The following is a 12,746-nucleotide window of genomic DNA, read 5'->3' as shown; positions in this document are numbered from 1 at the left end:
CATTAAAATGTCACTTACACATTAACGCATCAAGTTTTGATACTTTAAATACATTTTGCTGATTGTGCTTTAAAGATTTTGAAAGCCGGACTTTTACACATAGTCAAACTTTTACTAAATTAAACAAAGTTGTTCTTGAAAAGGGGACATGAATATAACTCTGATCAACTTCACGGGACATTCCTCGCTGAGATCAATGAATTATTAAAAACCATCACTGTTTCTCTGAATGTGAGGCTCTGATTGACTGTATTACTAAAAATGCTGCCCAAAGACAATAAGTTCAATCTCAGCATACAAACCATGTAGTATGACTAACAATAAATGACTCTCTGGTGCCTGATATATTGGCTCACAAATGACTGTGGTCAGAGAATCCATAATTTACTACTTGGTGGGGGCTCTGAATGACAGGACCATTCATCACAGATGCTCAGCGTGTATTGTTTGATAAAGATACAGAAATGTGAAAAACAGAAGCTTTTTCTATTATCCAGAAGACAGTTTGTTTGACCTTGTCAAATATTTAAATATGTATATAAATGTAAATAGTGTGAAATGTAAAATGTATCATCACGGATTTTTAATTTACTGCCGGTGACAAAAACACTGCATTTTCAATAAACTTATTAACCATTTCTTTTGCATTATTTCCTATGCACCTGCTTACCAGCTGTATGTGAGACAACACTTATATAATATATTATATTAATATCTTAATAACATCTTAATATAATGACTTTGTTATAAAAATCAAACAATATAATAGTCTAATGTAGTGATATGAGTATTAGTATACTATTACATGTTACAGCTTCCAATCCAGCTCAATTTATCTTAAACATTGTTTATATGAAGTGCCATTATTTTAATTTATGAACTAAAACTACTGTGGGATTTGCATATTCTAACGGCCGCACCTCACTGGCAGATTTGTGTGTATTTGTTCAGACTTCAATATTGTGAATAAGTTTTGAAACCTCAACACCTCAGACAGATGTTTTGCAGATGTAACATCTGTGTTGTGGACAAAACAGCAGCAGAAATTTGCTATTTAATTCATTAACTATACAACAGCCTGCAATAAAAACACTTAAAGCTTAATATTTTTTATGGGCAATGTCTTATGTTTTGATTCAACCCTGTGTTCAATTTTAAAAATTACAGGGGTCGGACGCATGTGAATCTTTTTTTTTTTTTTTTGTTACACTTGCTTTCATTTGTTGTCACATCATTTCCTTTGAATATTTCACTTTTTCAATATGTAATCACTACACTTCATCTCTCTCACCTTTGACCTTGACCTGAACGACATCGTCAGCATCCTCCAGACCCTGCTGCACCTCGCAGCGGTAGAAGCCGGTGTCGCTGTGCCTCAGGCTTTCCAACCGCAGGGTGAGGTCGGCGGGGGAGTAGGCGTAATTGAGCAGCGTGGCTCGGTCTTTGTAGGCCTCGCTGACTCTCACCCTGTCGCCTCGGGCCACCAGGATCTCCATCTCTAGGCCTTGAGTCAGAACGGTCCATTTGACCCGGGGGAGAGATAGCACGGCGTGGCGGCCATTGGTGGAGGGGGATGGCGGTGGGTGAGCCAGAGACACCAGGCAGGGTAATGTCAGAGAGCCGCCCAGCACAGCAAACACAGGCCGGCCGGTGGGGATGGTCACCTGGAGAAGCTTGGAATCATCTGTGGAGAGGCAAGCTTTAAAGTAATAGATGATATTTTCAGAAATATACTTTTTCTTGATACTGCTCCCATGTCTGTGTGTTACATACAGAGCTGGTCCCACCAGGAGACAGCATAAAGACTGGAAGCAGGGGGAAACAGCTAGCTGCTCTGTATCTACAGTAGTCAAGCTTATTAAATAACATGATGTGTCACGTTTGTTGAATCACTAAACAAACAGAAATATAAAAGCTATTCCTTTAATGACTCTCTGCAAACTAAACATTCAAGATAGAATTATTATATTTTTCAAACATTTTTAGTGCCATTAGTGACATACAGTATAGCTCTAACAAAGTAAACCAAGATTAAGCCACACACTACAGCTACAGTCGGATGAAAATAATGTGTTTTATTTTAGTTTAGCATGTTAGCATGCTAACATGTTCTAATTCCAAAAATAATTCTCTGTTAGGCAGCTTAAACTGAGACGCGTGTGTGTTTTTTGCTGCCTCATTGCACAAAATGTATTATATGAGCAGGTTTGTCAGCCAAGGATATGTCAATTTGCATCTCCTACTGGTCACCAGCAGAGGTCAGTAATTTTAAATTATAGCTCATTTGATCAAATCATTGACCCAAATCATTTTGCCCTGTGTGTGTGTATATATATATATATATATATATATAAAAGATCAATAGAGGCTGGGGTCTACCACACCAGGCAGGACCCCAGGTGCAGACTGTGCAAGGATGCCCCTGAGACAGTACAGCACATAACAGCAGGGTGTAAGATGCTGGCAGGAAGTGCGTGCATGGAACACCATAACCAGGTAGCTGTCATAGTGTACAGGAACATCTGCCATGAGTATGGGCTGGAAGTCCCAAGGTCAAAATGGAAGACACCTCCTAAGGTAGTTGAGAATGACCGAGCTAAGATCCTGTGGGACTTCAAGATCCAGACTGACAAACTGGTGATGGCTAACCAACCAGACATCGTGTTGATCGACAAACAGCAGAAGAAGCCTGCAGTCCCAAGCGACAGCAACATCAAGAAGAAGGAACATGAGAAGCTTGAGAAATACCAAGGGCTGAAAGAGGAGCTAGAAAAGATGTGGAAAGTAAGAGCAACAGTGGTGCCAGTGGTAATCGGAGCACTGGGGGCTGTGACCCCCAAACTATGAGAGTAGCTACAGCAGATTCCAGGTATAACATCAGAGCTCTCTGTCCAGAAGAGTGCAGTCCTAGGAACGGCTAAGATAAGGACCCGAGCTTGAGGATGACACATACCACCCCGCAAAGATATATACTGTCAGCAGTTTGTGACATTTGTCAGTACTTGCTTTTATTGTGCTTCTGACACAATAAAATTCACTCAGTTGCCTCCTTCAGCCCATCAGTTAACCTTGATTTTCTGCCGGGACACAATGACACCCTTGAAAACGGCCTCCATACCGTGCATGTCAGCAAAAACAATGAACGACAGGAAATGATCGAAGACAGCCCCCCGCCCTTAAAAGTCAGAGGTCATGTATGATTTAATGGAGTGGAGGACATCAGCAGTGGATGGTAGGAATGAGAGTGACGGGAACGGAGAGGGTGCGTGTGTACCTGACTCGTGGTGGGGGGTAGAGGACGACGGCAGGACGAGGAGACAGATGGCACACAGCAGCGCAGGTAGAAGCACATCCAGTCTGTGGGGGAAAGACAAGAAAGGAGGGGAAGGGACAATATGCTTGAACTTGAATTGACAATAACCTCTGGACTGCAGAGTTTGAGCAAGAGTTTGGTTTTAAAGCATATACATTTACTCCATAGTCCCTGTTTGCGTGTTCGTTTTGTTTCTCTGTATCAAGCCCGGCTGGATCAACCAATCAGTTTGCTTAACTAGATGTGTGTAATTCTTTGGTCAGTTTGTCAATTCACTTTGTTAAAGTTATCAATGTTTTTCACTTTGTAGATGTTCAAAAAAACATAAAATCTGAGCCTGAGTTGTTGTTTTGTCTTTTTCTAGTGGTTCAAACTTCCCTGAACAGCTGGTGGACACAAAGTGATGTATCAAAAATGTCAAATATTCCAGATTGAGACACTGATTGATTAGTCTTGACTTGATCCCTCGCTAACCAAAAAAAGTGAGTTCAAATGCTTACTGACACACAAAAAACCCCCACATATTGACACAATACTCTCGAGTCATTCATCAAACTCAGGGCAGAAAGGTGGCAAGTGGCAGTGAACAGATATCAGCGGTATCCCTGCTGGAGGATGATGACTTTATCGTCATCAGACGCCATGCTGCATTCATACTGATTTTAAAATTCAATGTGATGTTTCAGAGGTCTCATTTATTTTGATGGTTTTAAGACAACTCCATGGTTGTTTTTTGTTTAAGTTGTCTCCTAAAATAATTTATCAAGCTGGTGAATTAGAAATTTGATTACATTTTATAATCCCATTTCTGTTTACTTGTGATTGATGTCTGTCTTACATCTATAACTCACTGTTACTGCTGACTATCTTGGTGGAGAAACTCTTGAAAAAGAGATTTCTAATGTCAGTGAGGCTCCAGATTAAATAAAGGTTAAATACATTAATACAACAGCAGTTTTAGCAGGATGAAATTGATGCAGATACAGAACTAATAATTCAATCAATAATAAAAATTTAATAATAATAATAACATCAACGTCATCCTTTGCATCCACGGTACTATAAAATTATATACGGTTAAGATTTTAATGGATGAAAATGTTGACTTTTTAGTGTGTGTGTCTGTCTGTCTGTGTGTGTGTTTTGAGACCACTCTCATCTCAGGGCATCTTATACAGACGATTTGAGAAAGGGTGACAAAGCATAGTTATTTGACACAAAAGGTACCCTTCGGCGCCTGCAGACCCTCTGGGTCTGTACATGATACCCTGGGGTGACCGGAAATGCTAGTAGCGCTTGCGGTCGCTAACTAGCAAGCTAGCTAGCAAAGTTTGTGTTTAAGGTGTTGACAGCCCCCTGACGCAACTTACCCTAACCTTAACCATCACATATGTTTGTACCTAAACCTAAGTCTTTAAATGTATAATCATGTCGACCGGCTAACCCTTCTGCTGTGCACGGCCGATGTGCTAGCAAGTAGGGTTAGCCTCCTCTATATTGCAATGCACTAGCAAACTGCGGCGTGTCACAGGGACGCTGAAGGGTAAATTTTACGTCAAATAACTTGGTTTTGTCATGCTGTCTCAAAGCGTCGGTATTTGAGGCACTGAAATGAGTACGTTTAGGTGTTTTACATGTTCTTATCTGTCAGGGATTTTAACTTGACTGCAAACTGACCCGTTGGGACTCATGTCACAGTGGGGACAAAATATGAGGTCCTCACAGTTAGAGACTGCTTTTTGAGGGTTAAGCCTTGGCTTTAGGGTTCAGGTTACAATTAGGTTAAGCTTAGGGTTAGATGGGTTGAGGTTAGACATAGTTGTGATGGTTAAGGTTAGAATAAGAGGCTAGGGAATGCATTATCTCAATGTTATGTCCCCATGGGGATAGTGGAACAAATGTTTGTGTGTGTGTGTGTGTGTGTGTGTGTGTGTGTGTGTGTGTGTGTGTGTGTGTGTCGCAGACAGAAAGACTCAGACAGACAGAGGGACTGCCTGTGTGTCCTTGGAGCTTTCTAGCTGCTGTGAGTCAGACTTCAGGAGCTGCAGAGTGTGAGCTGAATTCTGATTCCCTCAAAACTCCCTGGAGGCTCGGACTGAAGCCCAACCTCCAACTTAACTAGATTTACCATTATCACCACTCCTTTTATCCTCCAGTATATTCACTTCTTACTGCCTTTTTTCTGTCCTGTTTTTCTTTGTTGTATTGTAATCTTGTTTTTTGTCTCTTTTTTTCAGCTTTGGGATAGCTAACGTTTTGTCTTCTTCTCAGAACAGTGCCTGACAAAAATGCTGATCAACCACCTAAAGAGCAGGGTGAGAGGTCAAATTGTTATAAACTGACCAAAAGTTAAAGCCAGTGCACCACGAAACATGCTGCCTCCAAGAAATCTCCCTACAATTATGTTCAACAAGCCCCAAACTCAACAGCTAATTTCCCTTCTTCTACTGTGAGTCTAGTAACTGTTACTGTACATGTATGCTCTATTTCGGGTTAAAAGAAAAGTATTATTTGTGCGTGTTTGCTTAATTGACAGATGTGTCGTCTTATAAAACATGGTTGTTGATACTTCAGCTCCATCTCTTTTGTTTGAATTCAGATTCTTTCCCACAAGTAACTAAAAAAGTAAAAATGTGTGTGACATCATGCTACATGCATAAATACTATTCAAAATCCTAAAGGTAATGTGATGTTTTATACCAAAAGAACCCAAAAGATGTACTTCTGTGCCATGTTCACAACCTCCTCGAGGCGGTCAGTGAAATTAAGTCCTTTACTGGTGAAACTATGATTGACAGAACATACTGGGTGCACTGCTGAACAGTGGAGAAGTTGATCATCCTGCAGGAGGTTTTAATAACTTTTCTTTAAATTTCTGGAGTGCATTACATTAAAAATAAATATGTGTCTGTGAAGAAGGAAAAATGAACCCCAATTCCAGAGAGACAGTGGTGTTTTCAGCTTGTGATTGAGTTTTCCTCAAGCTATTTCACATTTCACTGCCTGACCCCAAAGGAGTTGTGTGTTAATTTCAAGTTCTGCCTGTCCCTGTTTGACTTAATAAATCTGCATGTTCAGAAGTGAACAAATGATCAGAGGTTCCAGCTGGAGAAATAAAAAATAAATGACAGTCAAGCTGCAACCTGTAAGAAAAACCGACTTTGTCGTTTGCAGATGAAACACTATTTGTCAGTTCATCCAGGCACAAACAAGCCAGAACAAACAGAAAACAGCTGGTGACCTCCAACACCTCACTGGCTGAATGATTAACATGCAGTTCTCCTGGAGGAAGTAAATGAGGTTGAATGAGTTTACTCAGGAGAGCAGAGAGGACGAGGCTGTCTCAACAGAAGCTGAGCGTGGGAATACACATGGAAAATCACAGACATTACAATTACAGCATGTCAATGACTACTTCCCTTTGACTGAAAGGAGTATTAAACTTGAAATGACGCAGGAAATTAAAGTTTGTTTTGTGGGTCTCAGCAGAGACACATTTCTAATCAAAACAGGATTAATAAATAATCACTCAAAGTTTTTTTTAATGCCTAAATTTGGCTCCGTCATTTCAAAATGAAAGCTTTGAAGACAGAAATACAACTTGGGATAAAGCTGGCAGATCAAATCATTCCACTGAATAGAGCTGCTGTGAAAAGGCTATGAAAAATCAATGGCAGATACAATATAGTAAAATAAATGTATGAATGAGAAATTAATTGCTGAGTTATTACAGTAGCTGTCATATACTGCTCTGAGAATCATTCACATACAACATACCGATTAGAAATTAGAACTTCACATTACATCCCAACTAATAGTGGATTTTTGAGGCCGATACTGATATCAATATTTTAAAGTTTAAAAAACCAGCGATGGACTGGCGACCTGTCCAGAGTGTACCCCGTCTTTCACTTGATGTCAGCTGGGATTGGCTCCAGCCCCCCGCAACCCTGTACACAGGATAAGCGGTTGATGATGGATGGATGGATGGAAAAATCTGAACACAATAGGTCAAAACTCATTCATTTAAAGTAAATGCATCACACAAACCTGTTTGGATCCCTTATGTTTGGTTGTTAAAGAGTTGTCACCAAGATACAGTTTGTGGTGTGCGGGACATTTTACATGTCAGTTTCTATATGACTTCTAACATATCTTTGACATTTCTATACCGACATGTCGTGTTATATCGAGGACCATGAGATAGTTGGTTGATCCTGGCAAATCTTTTAGTCAGGCTGTACTTTAAACAACAACAGCACCACTAACAAACAAAAGCTGACAATTCCATTGAAAAGTAAGTCAGTAAAAAAAGAGTCAACTTCTCATGCAGGCCATTGTTTCTAATGTAGAGTATGTAGACTGGCCATGTGGGAGAAATTATTTCAGTCATCCATGGTTGTGGAAGAGGGCGGCACGGTGGTTCGTGGACAGCACTGTGGCCTCACAGCTAGAAGGTCGCGGGTTCAAGTTTGCATGTTCTCCCATTGTCTGCGTGGGTTCTCTCCAGGTGCTCTGGCTTCCTCCCACCGTCCAAAGACATGCGGCCTAGGTTTATTGGTGACCCTAAATTGTCCTTAGGTGTGAATGTGAGTGGTTGTTTGTCTATGTGTGGCCCTGCAATGGATTGGCGACCTGTCCAGGGTGTATTTAAAAACAATAAAATATTCTTTGTGTGGTTCATCAAAGGTGATAAATTATCCTAAAGTCCCATGAGGTGCGGACAACTCGGTGAAGCTGGGGCTCCGTCTCTTCAGCAAGTGTTTCTCTTCTGCCACTACACACATACACGCTACTCTTACACATGCGCACTGACGACCCAGGGTTAGGGTTACAATTTTGGATTTATTTATGCACTTTAAAAACATTTATTGAACGTTTTATTCTTTTCTTCTCACATGTTTATTTACAGCATTAAATGTTGAAATGTATATTGTAATAGGCTGTATATTAACTTATTGGGAGAAAACTGGTAGTTCTATGTAAAATCAGACATTGAGCACCCCCATGACGCCTAAATGGCATGATCCTTGTTTCGCTGCCAAGCTTCAGCATCAGGCTCCGCCCATCAAAGCATCAAATCTTCGGCTACTGGGGGTCAGTCCCAGTGCATATACTAAGAAAAAACATCTAATAGCTTGCTGACGCTAAAGATGAAACATTCAGCAGTTTCAATAATTTCACCTTTAGATTCTGGGTCAATATTAAATTAATTCAGCAACTATAGTACAGCCGTTTCTTTCTGAATCTGCAACAGCTCAGATTCACACCTCTGATAGGCTTCTTCTCCATAGCAATGGCGGCGTATGAATATCGTAGTAGATAGAGACATCATATAACATAAATATTACAACAAAAGTGTTGGTGCACAGTGTAACCCTGGCTGCTTTACAAACAGGCCTAAACAACAATGCAGGGCTCTCATGAATCTGACTGAATTGTTGATTCCTTTCCTTTCAGTCTGATCTTGTGTTCATGTCAGCTCATATCTTATTGGGGGTTAATTTTGATTCTCTGTTGCCTTTCTTCATTTGCTGTTTTTCATTATTGTGGCTCAGTTGTTAGCAATACCTTTTCCTTACCTCTAATGTCTCTAAGACTGCTTCAACCGACTGAAACAGCCGTCAATGAGCACACCTACCGAATCTACTTGATTCGCTGAACAAATCAGGCACAAGTCAGGAACCAGGCTGGATAAAAAGTACTATTACAAATGGTTAAAAAATGCACCCAGATTGGGGTTGTTTTAAAGTGGATGTAAGTTTGTATGTAACTTTGGCCAGAATTCACGTCCATAACAGTCGAAGTTAGAATAAAGGAGGCAGCAAATGGATAAATAAGCAAACCAGCTGTCAAACTGTCAGCTTCCTGTCATACTGGTTTCAGCTTCTCTCTACATCAAATGGACATAATTCCTCCTGACAATCTTCCGCCAATGTGTGACTATTCAAAGCCCTTCATTTCAAACTCACCAACTATCTGTCTGACTCACTCTTTCTCTTTCTAAGTAACACACTCTATCTTACAGAGGTGGGTGTATGACCTCAGTGAGGAGGGGAGAGAGAGAGAGAGAGAGAGAGAAGAGGTTTTCCTATGGGGAGGCAGAGCAGGCAACATCCGAAATGCAAAGACAAGTGGCTGAATAGTCAATGACTTCACCTTGAGGGAAAAGGCGATGGGGGCCAAGAGAGAGGATGTTTGACCGCTCAGTTTGCCAGGAAAGGTCATTTGAGGCTTGAAGGGAGGAGGGGAAGGGGGGTGAGGAGGAGGAAGGGGGTGAACTACATTCTTAAAGGACTGCACCAGCTTTGTGAGAATTTGGCCCATTTGTCACTTTACCCAGTGTGTAATGAGAGGGCTGCTGCTCCTATATGTAGTCCGGTGTGGCAAACATACATTTCAGCATACGGCCCAACACGTCCTCACACCTGAACCACAGAACAGACCTTTCCACCTTCATGAGTGATTTAATGCTACTTTTGTTGTAGTTTTAGGCGTCTAAACTTAAACAACAAGTATTTGCAGTTCCTCCTGTATTTGCTTTACTTAATGTGAAACTAATGTAACGTGTGTGTGAATGTTCTGTGTCTGTCCATACTTAAAAGTTTATATGTATATATATATATCAATCAAGTTGAGTGTCAGATTTCATTCTTGACTCAATGTTCACTTACTTGCTTTTTTGACACGATAAAGAAGGAAACCTCTGGCATGTGATAACACATGGACACGTTTTTAGGTACACCTCCCTGGTGCCTAGTTGGACCCCACTTTGCCTTTAGAACTGCCTTAATTCTTTGTTGCATACTTCCAACAAGGTGTTGGGAACAATGCTCAGAGACTTTGGTCCATATTGACATGATAGCATCACACAGTTGCTGCAGATTTGTCGGGGATTGAGTCCTAGGTTAAAACAATGCACGAGCAAGTTGGTGGGGGCCAAAAGCCAAAATATCCCAGTAGTGATAGTGTTCCACTGGGGACATGTCCCCACTTTTGAAATGGCCAATTTTGTCCCCATCACTTTTTAAAAGCATAATTAAAAATAGCTCGCAACGTGAAACGTTAACTAAAAAATGAAAATGCTTTGAGAAGGGTTTATTTGCACAGTAAGAAACATGGAATGCAATGTAAATACTGAAGAGAGATGTCCAGCATTGCCCAGAAATCTAACTTAAGCTGAAAAAACAAGCTACTGATTGATGAATTATATTCCATTATACTTTATATTTTGAATTGTCACCTGCCGCCTGAATTTTGTTTCCCTATATATAAATAAAGAAATTTCCACCATAAATTGCTGCAGAAAATGTCTCCAGAATACAGGATATTAAGTGTTTAATGCTCAAAATCTTGCTCTTGTGACCCCATTATTGTGCATCGTCACGTCTCCTGTGCCCTTGTGTCCCCACCACTTTTCAACACAAAGTGACGCCCTTGGTCCTGCCAATAGACCCAGTCGCAAGCAGGGCTTAGCTGTCAATCATGATGTGAAACCTCCTTTTTGTAGCATCTAATAACTAATTAAAACCAAACTTATCAGAAAAACTGTTGAACATATGCCTGGGGTATAATATATAAAATGTCAGAAACATGTTTTTGATGTGTAGTTTTAGTTTTGTCCACATAACATGGCATAACATGTCACGTAGCATTGCAATAAAAGTCGAGCCCAGTACAACTTTCCTGCCAGACAACACAGGGTTTGCGTCAAAGGAGTGTGTCAGCGCTCAGTCTGAATGTGGCCTCATAATATGCTTAAAGGTTGTGGTTACACGTTGGGATGCACAGATCTGACATTTTCTCTCCTGATACCAACTGCAGCACATAAACTCTGATGAGTAGTGAACCAATACCTCAAAACAAGATTGTGCATTTCAAACATTTCCCCTGATATAGAATCAATCGGCAAACCGGCTTCTCATTTCTAGCTGGCACCCACCTTTGTTATCGCTGGTTTAAATGACAAACATTGCCAACAGCAGATTACTCCCAGCTCATTAACGTTAATTCCTTAAATAAACTGCCAAAATAAGAAATGGCCGTTGCTAATACATATATGTTCTAGAGATTGTGAACGTTAATTGGACCATCACTCAAAAATGCTCTTGCCTTTATGGATAAATCAAGGTGATTCCAGGTGTAATAAAGATCTCCTATTTATTTCTATTTTTATTCACTTCTTTTACCTCACTTTCTTGCCTTTCTCTTCTCATCACTGATTGGCTCTTGCTTTCACCTTTCATCCCTCCTCATTTACCTGATTGAGTTTACCTGCTCACACTTAATTTAAGGACTGCACTCCATTTCACTCACTCTTTGACTTTCACATGGGGCAGCAGTTCTGACTGAACAACCTATGTGTGCCTTTTCTCACCCGATTATATGTTGATAAATGCAACCTTTGAGTTTGAAGAAATAAAACTTAGTTTCCTGGCTTACTTCCATGCATTCTGCCACAATGATGATAGGAAATGTACCTTTTTTTGAACCGACTACTTCACAACAGGTCTTTAGTTATAACTTTAGTTACTTACAAATGTTGAAAACTGAGTAGTTTCAATGTGGAATTCAAAAAGGACTCAGATTTGATAAACAGATTCAAAATGAGATTCAAAATTAATGAATGTAGAGAAACCTGGTGACCTATACTATCTAGACTCTCAGTCTTTCACACAAACATACACAAAGCCTCTCTTTGCTTCTGTCTTTCAGGTTTCAGAATTGGGTGTAAAACCTCTTGCTAAGCCATCGTTGGATCAACCTGACGCCACCACTTCCCCTGCACCGTACCCCTCTGCTTTCCACCACCGCTGCCCTTTTGCCCCTCGGCAGCTCCTCCATCACGCCGGCCCACCAGTCCCACATCACGCCACCTCGAATGACTTGTTCTGCCCATCTCCAGGGGCAACCCGAACCCCCCTGACAGACACAATCTGACAGGAAGCAAGGAGCAGCCGGGGAGGGCTGGAAGCAACGGAGACCTCTGAGAGAAAAGAAGTTGCAGAGAGGAAGAAAGGGACTCCGTACAGCATGACTGAGTGCTGAGAGAGACATTAAGTTCACAGGAACGATTTGAAACGATTCACCAGTCAGGCTCAAGCAGCAGCCATGTCTTATTAGCTGTTAGCTGCTGACTCTGTGTGCCGGAGGGCAAAACCTTAAAAGAAGTGACAAAAGCCATAAGCTACAAGACTCTGGTTATAGACTTGTGCATGTATATGTGTTTGTATGTGTGTGTGTATGTGTGTGTGTTGTAGTCTGTGCCACAAGCTGATTAGGCAGAATTGCTGAGTTTTAAGGGGCTTATACCTCAGACAAAAAACAACAGCAAACACAGCACTGGTCTGCATTCATTATTTAGTGTGAGTCACATTTCCGAGGTGCTGCGGGAAGCTACAAACTACACCTTCTGTGGTAATAGACAAACTAA

General features: G+C 40.9%; 1 protein-coding gene across 2 annotated transcripts in view; it reads right to left on the bottom strand.

Annotated features, from left to right (window-relative positions):
* The window catches only part of bcan (brevican), a 29,503-nt gene that overhangs the window by 14,495 nt on the left and 2,262 nt on the right, over positions 1-12,746 (bottom strand). For both annotated transcript variants that reach the window (XM_038710412.1, XM_038710413.1), the window contains exons 2-3: positions 3,275-3,357; positions 1,292-1,684 (exon numbers count right to left, since the gene is read on the bottom strand). In XM_038710412.1, coding sequence (XP_038566340.1) covers positions 1,292-1,684; positions 3,275-3,357 — 476 coding nt within the window. The remainder of the gene's footprint in view (positions 1-1,291; positions 1,685-3,274; positions 3,358-12,746) is intronic.

Source organism: Micropterus salmoides, unplaced genomic scaffold (assembly GCF_014851395.1).
Source record: "Micropterus salmoides isolate LMB-PRFRI ecotype aquatic unplaced genomic scaffold, ASM1485139v1 Ms_hic_scaffold_11, whole genome shotgun sequence".
Lineage (NCBI taxonomy): Eukaryota > Metazoa > Chordata > Actinopteri > Centrarchiformes > Centrarchidae > Micropterus > Micropterus salmoides.
Note: the sequence above shows the minus strand (reverse complement) of the source record. Positions and strands in the feature narration are given on the sequence as shown.